We start from the raw sequence: 20,381 nt of genomic DNA, 5'->3' as shown, positions 1-20,381 counted from the left end.
GCATTGTAGGTCTCCGGAACTAGGAGCTTTTGGCTTTGTATTTTTGTTTTTTCCACCAGCACTCCCTGTTGATGTTATTTTTGGAGGGCCCTTAAGAGATACCTTCGAACCCTTGCTAGGAAGCTTAGGAGATGATATGTTTCTCCTTTTCCTAGAACTTTGAGGGACAGTTGAAGATGTACCTTCGAGAGGATCATCAGAGTCGCACTCGTCCGTTGACAAGCAAGTGTAGAGATTTGTTGATTGTCTCGGTGGTGTAACATTTTTCAGTATTTCTGCGAAAGAGCGCTGTGAGCGTTGCTTGAGGGATTGCTTCAAGTGATCTCCTCGTAATTTATACGTTGGACATGCTGGGAGATCATGCGGACCTGTGTTACAGTAAAGACACTTTTCAATGTTTTTTTCACAAGTGTCACTCGCATGACTCCCTCCGCACTTCGAACAGCGGGGCCGATTTCCACAATGGGAAGCTGTGTGTCCTAGCTGTTGACAACTAGTGCAATTCATTACCCGTGGTACGAAAAGTCGTACAGGCAGACGAACCCTGTCCAGGAGAACGAATTTCGGCAAAGCCGAGCCGGAGAAGGTCACCCGATACGAGTCCGAGTGGGGATAAGACTTTGTCCCATCCGCGGCGATCGATACTGATATGAACAATTCTTAGGAGCCTTCATGTTTTTGTGTGGGCTAATAATTGTCCTAATTTCATCATAATGTTTCAGTAATGTTATCTTGAGACAATACTTGTGTTGTAATCTTTATATTGATTTCAATAGGATTTACAAAATTTAAAAAGCTGTCGACTTTGACCTTGTACACCGTTTGCAATCAGTATTTGATTTCCTTCTTTGAGAGCTGAAATCGGTTCCTGAGAGTTTGTGAAAGGTGTAGAAGATGGTTTGATTTGTTTAGTGAATGTTTAATGTTTAATTTATATTAAAGATAGATTTCATAGTAGGATCACAAGAATGCGGGTGTTGATGTCGACGAAGAATCAACCTTAGATCATCTCAGTCATTAGAGGCATAGATTGTTGCTGTTTTTTAGAGCGACAAGATTCCATTTCAAGAATTTTAGAAGGATTTTGTTCTATTTCGAAAAAATTCAATTTTGAATGAATATCGTATATGTTGTTAGATGGAATCGGGAGGAGAATTGTTTCTTGTTCATTTTTAACCTTAGGTATACTTTTTTTAGACTATACTAGGCTAATATAGTATTGTAATATACTAGAGATGGGCAATCCGTTCACGAACAGTTCAACGAGTTATATCTCCTCGAAAGGTGAGTGTATTGGAGTCCTTATTTAAGAATGATGGTTCTCTATATAGAAATGAAAGTAATCGAATTCTTTGAGGATGTATACAAGTTAGTTGCGTTTTTTTGGAGTGTTTGCTGGTCCGAGGAATCTGGTAGAAGTTACACACATTCGTGACCTTTGATAACGTATGAAAAGAGAATGATTGTTGGAAGAAATACATGCAAAAAGTACTCACTATCAGTGCGGTAAAATTTCATTTTCAATCGAATAATATAAGATGAAAATAAAATTAATGGCCCCTGACCGTCAGCATATTTCTACTAATGCATTTGACTTTTGCTGCCATTTTCAAGTGAAGCTCCCAGAATTCATCGTCAGTTGAATAATCGTACCTAGTCATTTGAAGTTTTCCTGGTCAGTTTCAAGTGCCAAGTAGTCTAGGTGCTTCATTATCTTCGCAGTTGGTAGTGAACAAGTGCGAATGAATAGAATTATAAATGGAGTAAAGCATTGAAAATGAAAACTAAAGGAGGAAACTATTAATTTTTGTGTATTCTGTAATTGATATTTCAGCTATCTAATTTGTCTTTCATTTTATTGTCTTGAACCAATTCGAATGTTTACATAAACCTCATTTCAAGGCCGCTCTCTCAAACAATTGAAAGAGATATTTTGTTACTACGAGAGATCAGGTGGTGAAACTGAGCTTCGATTGGAAGTGTGAAGAGTGACGAACTGAATGCTGCTCGTTAGGTACGCCACGGAACATTGTGTGTGTCAGAGTGAGAAGTTTACTGCAGTAGGGTGATCGTCAATGTGTTCCACATTCAGTTTCAATTGAATTGAATGAAGTTTCACTGCACAGCTCACTATTATTGAACCTGTATCTCTCATATTATTTTCGAAGAAACATACAAAGTTTCAGAAGAACGAAATCAACCGGAATAAAACAAATGATATATAAAAAAAGAAGAACGAAAGAACGGTTCAACAGAACTAATTCTTTCGGTAGCACTATCAAGTTTTGAGCGATTCTTTGTAATTAACGGTTTTGCCCATCTCTAGAATACACTCCTAGTTTGAATCCTAAGAGTCTTAAGAACTGCTGATTTTCAGATAGCCCAAATAAGACCTATTTAGTGGTAGTCTTACAAAGTACTGAATAGTTCGGAAAATCGATTCAGCCATCTCTGAGAAAATTGATCGCACGTTTCATACACAATTTCAGATCTTGACGAACTGATTCGAATGGTATATGACACTCAGCCCTCCGGGCCTTGGTTCCAAAATCGGTTTTCACAGTGATTTCTCAACTTATCTATATTAGAAAGCCAAGTAAGACTTCTTACCATTGTTATGTGCACTTGGTATATATTTCCTATTTCTAAATCGAGACACTCAAAAAATACTTTATTTCTCAATTCTCGATGTTCTTTTGGATATGGGATTTATCGAAAAATTCAAAAAAATGCTGAACATAGGCGATATGAGCCTGTTCAAAAAACCGGGAATTTTTTTGTCTCGCGCACCGGGAGAACCGGGAAAAAACCGGGAAATTGAAATCGGCAATTCACTTGCCACCCTGTTTGCTCCTTAGTTTGTGAAAGTCGGTGAAGGAATTTCCGAGAACATTGAGTGCGCATTTTTTTTTTATAAGTTTGCACAAATTTCCTTGTAATTACGGAACCGGAACTTTGGATCCAAATGAAACGTAGGAACTTTGTATGGGACCTTAAGACCTTTCATTTGAATTATGAATATGAAATTTCACTTCAAGACCTTTCATTTGAATCTAAGAATTCGACAGACAGACATTTTGTGATCTCGACGAACTGAGTCGAATGGTATGTGGCCTCGGTTTCTATATGAGAAAGGCAAAAAAAAATTATCGTGATGACATTAAATCTCAACATTTCATGCAATTCTATCACTTTGACCGCCGAGCGGCATCGCTTTTCCCATATCCGATTTGGCTCAAATTTTGCTTGGAAGCTTTATTTTAGGGTGTTTAAACTTTTGAGCACTGCCGCTTAACGAAATTAGAGACGCCCTAATAAAGTAGCGTGAAATCGACGCTCCGTTTTTTTTTTTCGAACTGTGCACAAAAAAATCTTTGAGAGTGCCGCGAATTCCGAATACGAATTTGGCACTAAATTCGTCTAAAGCATTCGTCCGCAATAAATTAATCGTAAAAGTAACAAATGACGAAAATGATGGAGGCGCTTAGTTGTTCCGAATTAACTGTCACCGTAAGAAAAAAAACCCTCCAAAACACAGTTGTGGTACCCAGAAAAATAAGGCCAATAATATCTTATTCCTTTGTGTTGAATGTCAAGTTCACGACGGCTTTTATTTTCTGACATAATCCAAAAACGACCCAGTTATGACAAGTGATAAATGTTAAGCCTTAGATTACAGCGATCAATGCACGTCCGGACGCTTAACAGCTTTCTCTCTCTCTCTCTCACACAGCTGATTACTTTCTTTCTGCCCAATCAACTTCCTCCTTTCAGATAGTAGCAAAGCAGGCGGAATAGTCTACTACCCATCAATTGTCGCCTAATCCAAGCAGACCGTCTGTACTATCGCATGTTGTCGTGACACACGCCATCCCGTCCATACTGTCGGAGATATTAATTTCTCCACCCTGTTCCTTCTCCCTCCTCTTCCTCCCCAACCATTGCCGCACCCTACTGGTGGTATGATGAACAACGACTAGGCGCATATTTTCTGTCTTTCCTTCACTATCCACAAATGGTGGCGCTGCCTGACGACGCACAAAATTCACCGGATGATAATCATTCACTACCCACCGCCCACCGGATAGCCTCAGGTCCTTCACTTGACATTTACTCTTATAGCTGGGACAGACCTACCCTACCCCAACACCCTGCTCCCCTTCGAGCCAGTCGCCAAAGAGGATTTTCGTTTTTTGAAAAATGTATGAAAGGTTTTTTTTCGTCCTTCCTCGCCAGCCTGTGGAAGGCAGCTACAGTCCTGCTACGTTTCGGTTCGTGAATTACACTATAAATTATTCTCTTCGATCTGTTCCGGTGGAGTGCATCTCGCTGAGAGACCCGGGTTGGGGGTTGGGATGACGCCAATTTGAAATTACCTTTGTTTCAGGATTCCGTCGTGCATTGCATGACAATTTCACGTGTCGTCATCCGAACAAAGCGAACCAGTGCGGAATGGAACGCAGGATGGCTTTGTACACTCGCTCAAATTTCACTGTCACGAGCTTTTCCAGGGCCACCGGACCCCGACCGGAGGTGGTTGGTTGGTTGCGTGTCTTGAACTTGATAGTTTACCGAGTGTCTGAGCGGATTGGATTGGGATTGCGTGGAAGCCGGTGCTCGAACATTCCGTCTCCAATTTGATACGTGTCAGGGAATCGACCGCAGTAAGGAAACAAAGAACAGTCCTTGAGTGATTGGAAGTTCGCCTATATTCGGTACTCCCGAATTAGTGCGAAATCAGATCTTTTCGAAGCTGTCATAGTAAGCTCTGCTTTTTCATTATCCGTTTCCAGTCAAGAGGTTTTCACCCCATCGCAGTACGAAGGCTTTCTTTGTTGTTGAAAAAAAAATCTCGGTTTACTTAGATCAAGTTCGTACTTTGTTTTACCGACACTCACACGGACTTCGAGTGCATCAAAACAACTTCGCAGTTGTCTTTCATCTTGTGAAGGATTAACAAAACAAACGAAAAATAAAGATTCCCAGAGCAATTCTCATCGGCACTTTCCAGCGAAACCCGGTGAATAACAATCGCTACACGCCGGAAAACTACATGTGACAGCAGGATGGCAAACAGCAGATGATGCCTTGCACGCAATCGGCAGTCTGTCGAGCATCTTCCTCGGGCCGCCCAGCTTTCTCGACAGGCAATACAATGCTCGATTTTCAATCACTCCTGCTTCGTGTTGCCATCGTCCTGAGGGCAGAACCGAACCGGGATTCGTTTCCTCGGGACGCCTGTCCGACAGTGTGTCTGAACTTATCTGAAAAGTATCATTCACAGAAATTGTTTCTACTCGAGGGCTTACTCTTGCAACACAAGGAACACATTTGTCTTCGTCATTGTTCCGAGTTGCTACGATTGCTGTCTTGCGTGTCAGTTCGACCGGATTGTTCTTCACTGTCTCCGTAACAATTATCTCAAACAATACCAAAGTGACGCCGGAAACAGCACTTGTTCGCAATTAATGACGTTTAAGCAAAGCTTTTGTAGACTGTTCTCCAGGAAATTCAGGGCGTGGGGGTCCTCATCGCCGTGCTAGTCGGGACAACCGAACCTGCTAATTCAATTATGCCGGAAAATGCCGTCTGAGTAATCCGATTAAACTCACAGCTATAAATCCAGTGTATAACATTTAACTCACGTTTGCTCGAGTTTTCCGAGAACAGAGCACATTTTTCCAGTCGCTTAACTGGTCTGTATATATATATAGAAATTTCAACTTGTGCAAATAGAAAAAACGGAAATTCCTTGTTCGGTATGTTTGTCTGTGAGTAAATCCCTTGATAGTTACCAGTCGTCTACCAGCAGAGTAAAGCAGCAGATTTAAATCGCATTAGAATTAAAATTTTACTTCTTATTATCTAGTCTAAATACAACTTAACTTCTATGTCCGGATATATTTTCAATTCTAGCGAATCGACAAACAATTGAATGACATTCTCAAATAGTCGAGACGAGATGCTTTTTCGATTCTCCTTTTACAGAGTAACGAGACCAATGAGGTACCATCTGATTTTTAGCTTTTAGAATTGCAAATCAACTATAAAACACTCAAAAGAGCAATTCCAGGAATTAACCGCAGGAAAGGTGGCGAAATCAGGATAGACTTGCTCCAATACTCAATATTCAATACTGAGTACTCAATACTCAAAACTCAATATTCAATAATTCAATAATCAATATTAATAGTTCAATTTTCAATAATTAGTACTTATTACCAACACTCAATACTCAAAACTCAATACTCGAAACTTAATACTCAAAACACAATACTCACAACTCAATTCTACTCAATACTTCTTACCAACACTCAATATTCAACACTCAATAATCGATACTCAAATTTCAATATTCAATAATTCAATAATCAATACTTATTACCAACACTCAAAACTCAAAACTCAACACTCAATACTCAAATTTCTATATTCAATAATCAATACTTCTTACCAACACTCAATATTCAATACTCGAAACTTAATACTTAAAACACTACTCCCAACTCGAGACTCAAAACTCAATACTCGAGACTCGAAACTCAATACTCGAGACTCAATATTTAATATTCAATATTCAATAATTAAATAATCAATACTTATTACCAACACTCAATACTCAAAAATCATTAATCAATACTCAAAACTCAATACTCAATACTCAAAACTCAATATTCAATACTCAATAATCGATACTCAAAACTTAACACAGTACTCACAACTCAATTTTCAAAACTAGAGACTCAAAACTCAATACTCGAGACCAGTGTTGGTGATTGCCGAAAATTTGACAGAAGCTGCTATATTGCTATATATATTGTATACCACATTTTCAATCCGGTAGAAGATGCTACAAGATCTCGAGTCTCTCAATGCATGAACCGTGAGATAATTTTGCTATATTTCTTCGCTCCATTTCATACTCAGAGTATTTCACGCCGTTAAAAAAAATTTACAGTCTGATAATGATCGTTGCTGTGTGGAATTTCCCAAGAGAGAATCGCAAGTTGACAATTACCGCAGAAAATCGAGTCGATGATTCAACTTGATGATTCTCATACTAGGTTGTAATATTTCAAAACCCTTGTGTGGAGCATTCAAAGACATTTTCATAGACACAACTTATACAAAGGTTATATGCACATAGTTAGAATAAGCGGCAATAGCAAAATAATTCTATAGCAATTATCAACTGCCTGTATAGAATCGAATCGCGAAACGAGAATAAGCGACCGTTCGTTGCTTCAGAGAAGATCCCCACAGCAGCGTGCTAACCTTTGATTCTCAGAAATGTCATCGAGAGAAATTCGCACTCGCACTGGTGTCGATTCTATGTTAAATGAGCCATACCGGGTTTTTCTTGTTTCGATGATTTCCGTCTCTCTTTGATGGCACTGATTCAATCGTTGAAGAGTTGCCAGTGAACGTTCTTTGATACGATAAAGGCCATCCTTACTCGAGACTCAATATTCAATATTCAATAATTCAATAATCAATACTTATTACCAACACTCAATACTCAAAACTCATTACTCAATACTCAAAACTCAATACTCGAAATTCCATATTCAATAATCAATACTTCTTACCAACACTCAATACTCAAAACTCATTACTCAATACTCAAAACTCAATACTCGAAATTCCATATTCAATAATCAATACTTCTTACCAACACTCAATATTCAATACTCAATACTCGATACTCAAATTTCAATTCTCAAAACTTAACACAATACTCACAACTCAATTTTCGAAACTCAAAACTCGAGGCTCAATATTCAATATTCAATAATTAAATAATCAAATCTTTATACCAACACTTATTTTTTTCATAAGATATACTTATTAAGGCACAATGCGTTAGCTCTATGATGCCAAAGGCATAATACCAACACTTAATTCTCAAAACTCAATACTCAAAACTCAATATTCAATCATCAATACTTATTATCAACACTCCATATTCAATATTGAATACTCGATACTCGATTCAATATTGAATACTCAATACTCAAAACTCATTACTCGATACTCAAATGTCAATACTCAAAATTTAACACAGTACTCACAACTCATTTTTCAAAACTCGAGACTCAAAACGCAAGACTCGAGACTCAATATTCAATATTCAATAATTCAATAATCAATACTTATTACCAACACTCAATATTCAATACTCAATACTCGATACTCAAATTTCAATACTCAAAATTTAACACAATACTCACAACTCAATTTTCGAAACTCAAAACTCAATACTCGAGACTCAATATTCAATAATTCAATAATCAACACTTATTGCCATCACTCAATACTTAAAACTCATTGCTCAATACTCAAAACTCATTGCTCAATACTCAAAACTCAATACTCAATACTCAAAACTCAAAACTCAATATTCAATAATCAATACTTCTTACCAACACTCAATATTCAATACTCAATACTCGATACTCAAATTTCAATACTCAAAGCTTAACACAATACTCAAAACTCAATTTTCGAAACTTAAAACTCGAAACGCAAAACTCAATACTCGAGACTCAATATTCAATAATTCAATAATCAATACTCAATACTCAAATCTCAAAACTCAATATTCAATAATCAATACTTCTTACCAACACTCAATACTTAAAACTCAATACTCAATCTTCAATATTCAATAATTTTTTTTTGTTTCAATTTAGAGGCTTTAACATCTTATGTCATTCGCCTCTTCGGACCAGAAAATCTTTCTGACCCTATGTGCGGGGTTGGGAATCGAACCCAGGCGGGCTGCGTGAAAGGCATCGACTATCCCATCACGCTACACCCGTCCCCTGATATTCAATAATTAAATAATCAATAGTTATAACCAACACTCAATATTCAACAATTCAATACTCAATATTAAATAATTCAATAATCAATAGTTATTACCAATACTCAATATTCAAAACAGGGGTGGAAATATGATAATTTTTTTATTCACAGTAAGTAAAAATAATCAGCATTATCTTTTTTTATCACATATTTATTGGAGATATTATAATGAATTTTGAAATGAATGACTCTTGATAAGATAAATTTTGGTTTTACATAGAATTTAAAAATGTCTTCATCGTTATTAGTATCACTGTCTGATTCGGAATCAACATTTCAACAAAGTTAGGATCGTTTTAATGTTACTCTGTGTTTATTAAGCAACAAGACATTTTGCAAGCGTATGAGAAATGTCAACAATGTGTGCGTAGAAACAAATTCTTGCGCTTCTTCTCATGATTTTAATCAATAAATCTTCCATTCGGTTGAAAAATAAACAAATCAGTTCATTTTGCTTAAAATTGCAATTCAAGAAAAGCGAAAATCTTAGTCTAAAACTCTTCCGTTTTTCTAAAAACTGCTCGAGAAATATTATTTTAGTTTCAGCTTACTTTCACTAACACATTTGATTAGCAACAAACACATTTCTATATGGATTTCCTCTTGCAGAAATTATTGCGAAACAAAAATTCACTTATCTTCTTTTAGTAATTCCTTTATTTTAACACGCGAAAGGCAATGGATATGGATATCAATTTTCCTCGGATATGGATTATCCGATATCAATCATTTTAAGCTCGTTAGGTGAGTGTATTTCGTTGGTCGCATCGAAATTCCTTGTTCCGCGATGTATTTGAAATTTATTCAGTGATACCGTCGTGGTGGAGTCATATCATCAATAAAAACAGCTATTAATATTAACATACAGGCTGCGATAAATAATAATTATAATGATAAGAAATACATGCCTAATCACTATTGCTGTGCGTGCTATGCAGCTGATTAATATTACTCTATCTGGAATATCATACACAAATGTAACAGGAGTGCAGGATTTTGCGCGAACGCTGTCTACTGAGAACGAGAGAGTTTGTCTCAGCGCAATAAAAAGAGTACGTATGTGTGTTGTAAAAATAATCGCAATTTTAGTTTTGTTACTCAATTTTATAATTCACGGTGTTCGGTTTTATGATTCACAATCGGAAATCTTGATTCACATTTTGCTGTGCGTGCTATGCAGCTGATTAATATTACTCTATTTAGCTGGAATATCATACACAAATGTAACAGGAGTGCAGGATTTTGCGCGAACGAGTTTTTGTGAGGGCAGCTAAAGCTCTTCGCCTGCGCATGGCTGTCTACTGAGAACGAGAGAGTTTGTCTCAGCGCAATAAAAAGAGTACGTATGTGTGTTGTAAAAATAATCGCAATTTTAGTTTTGTTACTCAATTTTTTAATTCACGGTGTTCGGTTTTATGATTCACAATCGGAAATCTTGATTCACATTTTCGTGCGCAAAATGGGCTTATTTCCACCTCTGATTCAAAACTCAAGCTCACGAGTCAGAACACAGAACTCATATCTCATAATTCATAACCAATGACTTATAAAATAAAATTCCAAATTCTGAGCTTTAAACATCAAATTTACCATTCAACCGGAAAATCTCAAATTCCAACATTCGAATTTCGCAATACCAATTTCATATGTCTTTTCGAATTTATATTGAGCCTAGAAAAATTGGGCTTATATTATCGTTATCTTTCATAATGAATGATGACTATTGGAAATTTAGAACATTTTTGTTTGCTTAGCGGTTCACCAGTAATTTAGTATTAACTGCTACTGCACTGATGATTCGAAGACGAAACGTAAATAAACAAATAACACGGTTATGTGCACCATTGCATGAAACGCTCAGTAGTCTTAAGTCCTGAGCGCCAAAGTATTCTCATCTTCTGAACCGACGGAGGAATTGAACCTATTTTTCGGTAGGAACATCCTGCTCTGCTGTTCACAACAAGTGACAGTCGGATGGTGCCAAGTATGGAATAGAAGGCGTGTGAGCTAGAATCGCACATTCACTTTTATCCATATTATATATACTATTTGACTCAGTTCAACGAGATCCGACAATGTCTGGTCGTGTGAGCTTCTCCACTCAATTTTCTCGGAGGAGGCTTAACTGATTTTAACTATCTTATAATGGCATTAGTGACGTAACCGGCAAAACGCAATTTTTCTGTGCTCAATATGAACAAGTTTGTATTAAAAATTAGCATGAATTTATTTCATATAAGAAATTATCAAAGTGAAATAACTATGTTTTAATGAGATTGTTTGAATGAAAAAAGAAAGACATTATCACGCCACTACGGGGGTTTAAAAAGAAGTGTTCTGTTCTGTTTTGATTGAGATTTTCAAAATGGGAATATATTTCGTAACCTGTAAAAGTCACAATTACCTATTTTTATGTCACTCCAGCAATATTGCGGTCGTTCAACTTCATTGCTTCAACTTGAATGGCATCCAATTTACAACCTTTTGGAAAATCGTCTCAAAAGTAGTTGTAAAGTTGCAGAATTCGTTTGATACCAAGAAAAAGGTGTATTCACAATTTTTCATGAGCATTTGAATTTGAAAAAACTATTGTTTACAAAGTAGGTTTCACTTTCTCCCACAGCTGAACAAAGTCGTCGATCGTTGAAGTGGTTAAATTCCATGATTTGTTATTCTTATTCTTATTATTATTATTATTATTATTATTACTATTACTATTACTATTACTATTACTATTGCTATTACTATTACTATTACTATTACTATTACTATTACTATTACTATTACTATTACTATTACTATTACTATTACTATTACTATTACTATTACTATTACTATTACTATTACTATTACTATTACTATTACTATTACTATTACTATTACTATTACTATTACTATTACTATTACTATTACTATTACTACTACTATTACTATTACTATTACTATTACTATTACTATTACTATTACTATTACTATTACTATTACTATTACTATTACTATTACTATTACTATTACTATTACTATTACTATTACTATTGATATTAATATTATATATAGTTTATTTAGACCCGACTTGAAATTCGAATTGCTACCGAATCCAACACATTCGCCAGATTTAGCACCCAGTGACTATTTTATGTTCTCAGATTGCAAAATAACAAGTTTGCTGGAATGAGATTTGTATTGAATTAGGAGGACATCACTGAAACTGAAGCATTTATTTTTGGGTGGCTAACCAGCAATCGTGGGTTCAAAGTGAAGTGTGGAAACGCTCTGTATTCTGATAAATAAAATCGAAATGTGGGAAAAAAGTGTTGCGGAGGTTTTACTTTTTGTTTGCTACTCGTCGACAAAACAGAAGATAATTTTCCCATATAAAACCGTGGAAGCAGAGACCAATCGTTTCCGTATTGCAGATGGACGATGTTTGCGATCACAAAACATCCACTCGCGTAAAGAAACTTTTCGGTCAATTTACAATCTTAGGAAAACTATAAACGAAAAGCAGTTTTCTATGCTGCCTTTGAATGCAAATTTAGAGAAGAAATGTCAGCTCTTCGATAACGTTGTTTTAAAATAAATAATGCGCTTTCACGCATTTATTGAATAAACTGATTATACACTTTTCAACAATGACTGTTTACCTATTTGTATTCCTTCTCAAAGTAAAAAATATAAGACAAGTTATTCAAGTGTGGAGTACAAAACAACGAAAGTGTTATTTACCCATGAAACAAATTATGTTGCAACAACTTATTCCTAACAAGTTTTCAATGAAAATTGCTTATAGTTTTAGTTTCAAACTGGGCACCGAAAAAGAATTTTCTGCTAGGAATGTTTAAGACTGAAATTATTCTCAAAGATTTTACTTATAATTAAAACTAAAAAAACGCGTTTACAATTCAGCCAATATCAAAACAACTATCGTAAAAACATTTGACCATCACAACGGCCTTGAAAAATGTTGTCTGAAGCCGTCGGCTCGAAGCACAGCCTACTACTCTGATTGTTACAAAAAAAAAAAAAACTGGGATGAACTGTACGTTGGCATTCAAAAATAATACGAACATCTAGAGTACCATGTTATTGCCTCGTGGAAGAATTGTGACTTTCACACGAATACCTTTTTGGCACTTTAATCGATTAGAAACTGTTTTTTTTTGTTACTACGAGTAAAACTGTATCGAAATACCGTTTCCTCCTTCCCGTGAAAGAGGCCATTCGATGAATATAAAATAGCATCCTAGATAATTTTTTTCCCGTTGGCTACCGCACAAACTTTTCCGGTAACGTGAACTCATTAACCAAACCAAGCACTGTTTTTTTTTGTTCTGTTCCGGTCGATATAAAACTTTCCCCCTCCCCTCGATAACTCCGACCGTTTCCACCTCTCACTTACCTTGCAGGTACGGTAGCAGCTTGCACATGACCTCTCCGAAGATGAAATCCCGCAGCAGTGTTCCCACCAGGGTGAACGGCATGCAAAACACCCCCAGGAACAGATCCGACACGGCCAGGTTCAGCAGAAACAGGTTGGTGATCGTTCGCATCCGTTTGTTCTGAACCAACGTCAGAATGACCAGGGAGTTACCGATGACCGCAAGCAGAAAGATTACGCTGTACAGTGGGATCTGGAAGCGACCGGCATCAAAAAGGTAAGCTAACGTGCCGGACAATGCGGTATCACCGCCGGCCACGGATTTCGGAACGGATCCGTTCCCAAGCTCGGTGGCATTTACAACCAAAGATACAAAATTTTCGTTCACATCACTAAACGGTGTCTCCTCGCTAGCGATTGTTCCATTTCCGGTTTCGCCGGAAAGCGCCGATGCCATCAGCAGCAAAGGCATCTTAGCCACCGATAGAATTGATTCACTACTACTCATCATTTATCACAATTTTTCACGCTTATGGAGCCGGAAAACTAACTTTTTCCTTCACTTTTAAACTTCCGTTGATTCCAACGGTTTCCGTTACACACCACCGAACACTGAGACCGGGGAGAACCGTAATCCGGGAAGCCTTTCCCAAAGGGACCCGAACTCACAACCCATCGAAACGGATAAACGTACGGAGAAGGTCAGGAGCTAGCTTCGGGGGGTAATAATTTGCAGCATTTAGCACTGCTAGGGCTGTCCACATGAACAACCGCAATTTCAGCGCCTTCTTCGATTCCAGTGAAACAGATAGAAAGCATAAAAATCCTACGCGCACTTTCCTACGATTGCGTCATCATTGCACGGCAGTCACTGGCAGACTGACTGCTTGGATGATAGCGCTTTTTTTCTTCGTCTTCTGTGTTTTGACGGCCGGCGCGTTTTTCATTTGACCCAAGCACCCACAGGGTAGTACCGCAACCGGTCACGTCGTGGCGCTCTCGGCACGGTATTTCTTATCATCAGCTGTTTTGTTGCCTTCGCTTCGAACGCGCATGCTTTCGGTGCCGGTGAGATCGGGGAAGAAAAGGCGCGAAATTTATACTGTTTATGGTGCCACACGCTCTTGACACCCTCGCACTTCGTTGTTTGCTTTGAGAGCCTGAATCGGGAAGCCTTGTTTGTTTGCTTTTTATTTCGGCTTATGGAAATTGATTTGTTTAGCTTAAAGTTCACTTTGTCCGGCTTTATCTTGACAGGAAAAAAGATTTGCTCTCTATTTTTTTGCATAAATTTTCTAAACTTCTTCGAGTCAAGTTTTAAACACATTAACTCTTTTGCTCTTGAGCTATCTGATTCGTTGACTCCTGGAATACAGGATAAATCGTTTCAAACCCACATTCAAAATCGTTTCGAGGTGCTTTTTAACTTTTGGCCTTCTGAATTCTTGGACTTCTCGTCGTTTGGGCTGTTTCGATGCTCGAATCCATCACCTCTTGGACTTTCCGACATTTAGATTTTGCGACTCTCTGATGCCAGGACCATTACACACTTCGCTCTTCGATTGTTGCTTATTCGACTTTTGGGCTTTCCACAGCTTTAACTTCTTCGACAGATCAGTTCTTCTATGGTTGAACTGAATTCGTCGACTTTTTCTCTTCGATTTTGACTGTATTCGAGTTTTGAGTTCTTTGACTCTTCGATTTTGAAATTATAGGAGTTCGAATTTTTGCGCTCCTCGATTGTTATTGAACTCTTGGACTTTTCAACTCTAAAACTCTTCGATTATCGAGCGTTATGATTCCTGGACTTCGATTCTTGGTTTTATCGACAATTCAACTGGTTTCACGATTTTTGTACTCTTCGATTTTCGGCTTGTTTTACTCTTGGGTTTTCGCCTCTTGAACACTTGAATTCTTTGATTCTTCGACTTCTAGCCACTTCAACTCTTTTACTTTTCGATTCTTGAGCTCTTCGATTCGTGGTCTTCAACTCTTGAATTCTTTAATTCTTGATTCTTCGACTCTTGGCTATTTTTACGGTTGAATTCTTTTACTCTTAGACTTTTGGCCTCTTCAACTCTTACTTTTCGATTCTTGAGCTCTTTGAATCGTGGTCTTGAACTCTTGAGTCTTCGGCTCCTGGCCATTTTCACGGTTTAATTTTTGACTCTTCGACATTCGGCCTCTTAAATTCTTTTACTTTTCGATTCTTGAGCTCTTCGATTCGTGGTCTTGAACTCTTGAATTCTCTGACTCTTGACTCTTCGACTCTTGACTATTTTTACGGTTGAATGTTTGATTCTTCGACTTGTGGCCTCTTCAACTCTTTTACTCTTCAATTCTTGAGCTTTTCGATTCGTGGTCTTGAACTCTTGCATTCTTTGACTCTTGATTCTTCGACTCTTGGCTCTTTTTACGGTTGAATTTTTGACTCTTCGACTTTTGGCCTCTTCAACTCTTTTACTTTTCAATTCTGGAGCTCTTCGATTCGTGGTCTTGAACTCTTGAATCCTTTGACTCTTGATTCTTCGACTCTTGGCTCTTTTTACGGTTGAATTTTTGACTCTCCGACTTTTGGCCTCTTCAACTCTTACTTTTCAATTCTTGAGCTCTTCGATTCGCGGTCTTAAACTCTTGATTATTCGGCTCCTGGCCATTTTCACGGTTTAATTTTTGACTCTTCGTTATTCGGCCTCTAAAATTCTTTTACTTTTCGATTCTTGAGCTCTTCGGTTCGTGGTCTTGAACTCTTAAATTCTTTGATTCTTCGACTCTTTCTTCTAGATTCTTGAGCTCTTCGATTCGTGGTCTTGAACTCTTGAATTCTTTGACTCTTCGACTCTTGACTATTTTTACGGTTGAATTTTTGATTCTTCGACTTTTGGCCTCTTCAACTCTTAATTTTCGATTCTTGAGCTCTTCGATTCGTAGTCTTGAACTCTTGAATTCGTTGAATCTTCGACTTTTGGCCTCTTCAACTCTTTTTTTTTTCGATTCTTGAACTCTTCGATTCGTAGTCTTAAACTCTTGAATTCGTTGACTCTTGATTCTTCGATTCTTCGCTATTTTTACGGTTGAATTTTTGACTTTTTGGTTTTTGACCTCTTCAACTATTTTACTTTTCGATTCTTGAACTCTTCGATTCGTGGTCTTGATTATTCGGCTCCTGGTCATGTTCACGGTTTAATTTTTGACTCTTCGATATTTGGCCTCTTAAATGCTTTTACTTTTCGATTCGTGAGCTCTACGATTCCTTGTCTTGAACTCTTGAATTCTTTGACTCTTCAACTTTTGGCCTCTTCAACTCTTACTTTTCGATTCTTGAGCTTTTCGATTCGTGGTTTTGAACTCTTGAATTTTTTGACTCTTGATTCTTCGACTCTTGGCTCTTTTTACGGTTGAATTTTTGACTCTTCGACTTTTGATCTCTTTAACTCTTACTCTTATTCTTGAGCTCTTCGATTCGTGGTCTTGAAGTTATGATTCTTCGGCTCCTGGCCATTTTCACGGTTTAAGTTTTGACTCTTCGATATTCGGCCTCTTAAATTCTTTTATTTTTCGATTCTTGAGCTCTTCGATTCGTGGTCTTGAACTCTTGAATTCTTTGAATCTTGATTCTTCGACTTTTGGCTATTTTTACGGTTGAATGTTTGACTTTTCGACTTTTGGCCTCTTCAACTCTTTTACTTTTTAATCCTTGAGCTCTTTGATTCGTGGTTATGAACTCTTGAATTCTTTGACTCTTCGACCTTTGGCCTCTTCAACTCTTACTTTTCGATTCTTGAGCTCTTTGATTCATGGTCTTTAACTATTGAATGCTTTGAATCTTCATCCTTGGACTCTTGGCTACTTTTACGGTTGCACTTTTCACCCTTCAACTTTCGATCTCTTCAACTCTTTTACTTTTCGATTCTTGAGCTCTTCGATTCGTGGTATTCGACTTTCATTCTCCTCTAGATTGTTGAGTTCTTCGTTACTTGAGTTCTCTGACTCGTAAGTTCTTCAGCTCTTGGACTTTTCAATTATTGGAGTTCGAATTGTAGACTCCTCAACTGTTGAACTCTTGACTCTTCGACTCTTGTCGTCGTGAACTCTTGGCCTTTTAGATGTGTGAGCTCTTCGCTCTTCAACTCTATGATTATTGCACTCTTCGATTTTTAGCTTATTCGACTCTTGGTTTTTCCGCCTATTGAATTCTTTGATTCCTAGACTCTTCGATTTTTGGGTTTTTTTACTGTTGAACTGGATTCGTCGACTTTTCGATTTTTTGACAACTCTAGGTATTTTCGACTCTTGAACTTCAAGGTTCACACGCTCTTCCACACTCAGCTCTTCGAATTTTATAATTATTAATATCGCCTTAACCGTTTGCCTGGAGGCATTCGAATTTTACGCTCCTCGACTGTTGAGTTCTTGGCTCTTCCAATCTCAGCTTCTTCAATTCTTCTACTTTTCGACTCTTGGGCTCTTCGATTTTTGAACTCTTCGATTCCTGCTTTTTGGCACTACGATTATACAATCATTACACTCTTCAATATTTGACTTATTTGCCTCTAGGATCCTCTGTCTGTTGACTTCTCCTGCATTCATCGACTCTTGGTTTCTTCTACGATTGAACTGACTTCATCGACGATGAATTTTTCGACTTTCTGATACTTGGCCGACTTTTGATCTTAAGCTCTTCGATTCATGGTCTTCAACTCTTGTTCTTCTGCACTCTTCAGTTCACCGGCACTTAATACTTCGACTCGTGGACTTTTCGATTATTGGAGTTCAAATCTTAGGCTACTCGACAGTTGAACTCTTGAATCTTCGCCTTCGTTCTTTTCAACTCTTGGACTCTTCGAGTTTTGAGCTTTCTTACGATTTCTTGACTATTGTACTCTTCGATATTTGGACTTTTGGGCTTCCCACCTCTTGAACCGTGTGACTTATGGAGTCATGCGCTCTTCTACGGTTAAACTAGATTTGTCGACTGACACTTGGAATTTTCGACTTTTGAACTCTAAGGTTCTTAAGATCTTCGACACTTAGACCGATTTTTTGAGTTCGAATTAAAGGCTCCTCGACTTTTGAACTCCTGGTTCTTCTAGTCTTGGCCTCTTCAATTCCTTTCCTTTTTGACTCCTCGTTGCTTGATCTTCAGCTTTTGTGCTCCTAGCTTCTTGAGTTCTGCTATACTTGAGGTTTTCTAACCCTTGGGCTCTTCATAACTTGAGTTCTCTAACGCTTGAGTACTTCGAATCTTAGACTTTTCGATTATTGGAGTTCGAATCTTAGACTCCTCAACAGTTCAACTCTTGGCTTTTCAACTCTTGGCTCTTTGACTTTTAGCCTTCTCAACTCTTATAGTTTTTGACTCTTGGACTTTTATATGTTTAGCTCTATGAATTTTCGACACTAGGATTCTACGATTATTATACTTTTCGATTTTTTGCCCTTTCAACTTTTAGGCTTTTCGTCAAATGAATTCTTTAGTTCCTTAACTCTTGAGCTTTTGTAATTATCGAATCCTGGGTTTTTCTACAGTTGAGCTGGGTTCGTTGACTTTTCGACTCTTCGACACTTAGCCTCTTCAACTCTTGGCACTTTAGAAATACGAAACTACGGATTTAAGGACCGCGATTCTTCGTGTTCAACTCTTGCTCTCATCGACTCTTCAGTTCTTCGACAGTTTAGTTGATCGATTCGTGGACTTCTGGATTATTGGATTTCGAATCTTAGGCTACGCGACTGTTGATCCCTTGGCTCGTTGATTCATGGTCTTTTCAGCTCTTGGACTTATTGGCCTCTTCGATTTTTGAGCTTCTCCTGGTCTTCCACTCTCCGTTTTCTCTACTGTTGTACTCTTCGATTCTTCGACTCTTGGACTTTTCGAATATTTATTATTTATTTCGGATTTTGCGCTCCTCAACTGTTGAGCTCTTGGCTCTTGAATATTGCGACTCATGGTCTTAACCACCTTTGGGCTTTTTGACTCTTGGACTGTTCGATTCTTGGTCTCTTCGATAGTAGAGCTCTACGATTCTTGCACTATTCGCTTTTTGGATTCGTGGGCTTTCCGCTTCTTGAACTTTTGAATCCTGAGCTCTTGGACTCCTCGAATGTTGCGTTTGTTTTTTTCGATTGAACTGGATTCGTCGACTTTCTCATTCTTAACTACTTACTTACTCCTAGATTGTTTCGCTCTTCGATTATTGGTTTTGAGTTCTTCGATACTTATGTTCTTTGACTCTTGAGTTCTTCGGCTCTTGGACCTCTTTTACTCTTAAATATCTTAGAGATCTTGGGTCCTTCTACTCGTCATCTTGAACACTTCATCTCTCGGTACTTGGACTTTGGCTATTAGACTCCGAAACTTTTCGTTTCTTGGATTAATGGACTCCTGAACTCTTCAACTGTTGGACGCATGAACTTGTTAGACATTTTGAATCGTAGCCATTTGTAATATTGGATTAGCTTGAACTTCTCGATTTTCTGGTTCTTGGAATAATGAACACTTGGACTCTCGGATTTTTCGACTTGGACTCATGGATTCTTCGAGTATTGGGCCCATCGATTCTTGGATTCTTCGAACCTTGGGGTCTTCAGTCCTTGATTTTCATTTCAACTCATGAGCTTCTAAATTCATTTTTCTTGGAGTTAGAGATTGGAGTTCTTAGCGTGTTGGACTCTTCGACTTTTAAAGTCTTTGACTTTTCCTCTTTGAATCTTTTTTGGTTTTTGACCACCTCTTCAACTGTTGGCGCTCTAGATCTTTTCGGCAACTTTTGGGATCTTCGACGCTTTGGATTCCACAACTGCTGAACTCCGGTATTTAGGTCCATTATCTTTTGAACTCTCAGGTTCTCTAACTTTTGAGCTTAGAGATTTCTGGACTATGTTATTTGACTCTTGGGTTCCTCGACTCTAGGCCACCATCTTCAACTATTGGACTATTTGGCTCTCGAGTTGTTGAACTCGTAGGCTCGTGGGTCGTTGCACTCCTGTTAGATTATTGTAGGATTTTTAGAATCTCAAAGTTTTAGACCCTTTTAGTTTAGCATTTGGATATTATGGTCAATTAGATCGATTGAAAAACCTCTAGAAATGTAATTCAGTGATTTATTCTACATTTTGAATTTCATTTGACAAC

The 20,381-nt window shown here is 37.7% G+C and overlaps 1 protein-coding gene across 1 annotated transcript in view; it reads right to left on the bottom strand.

Annotated features, from left to right (window-relative positions):
- Nucleotides 1-14,112, bottom strand: part of LOC131426504 (cholecystokinin receptor type A-like) — a 112,109-nt gene extending 97,997 nt beyond the window's left edge. The window contains exon 1 of the mRNA XM_058589297.1: nucleotides 13,268-14,112. Within this exon, the coding sequence (XP_058445280.1) occupies nucleotides 13,268-13,757 (490 nt within the window). The 5' untranslated portion in view covers nucleotides 13,758-14,112. The remainder of the gene's footprint in view (nucleotides 1-13,267) is intronic.
- Between the last annotated feature and the right edge of the window lie 6,269 nt (nucleotides 14,113-20,381).

Source organism: Malaya genurostris, chromosome 1, assembly GCF_030247185.1.
Source record: "Malaya genurostris strain Urasoe2022 chromosome 1, Malgen_1.1, whole genome shotgun sequence".
Lineage (NCBI taxonomy): Eukaryota > Metazoa > Arthropoda > Insecta > Diptera > Culicidae > Malaya > Malaya genurostris.
This window is presented reverse-complemented; position numbering and strand designations above follow the sequence as displayed.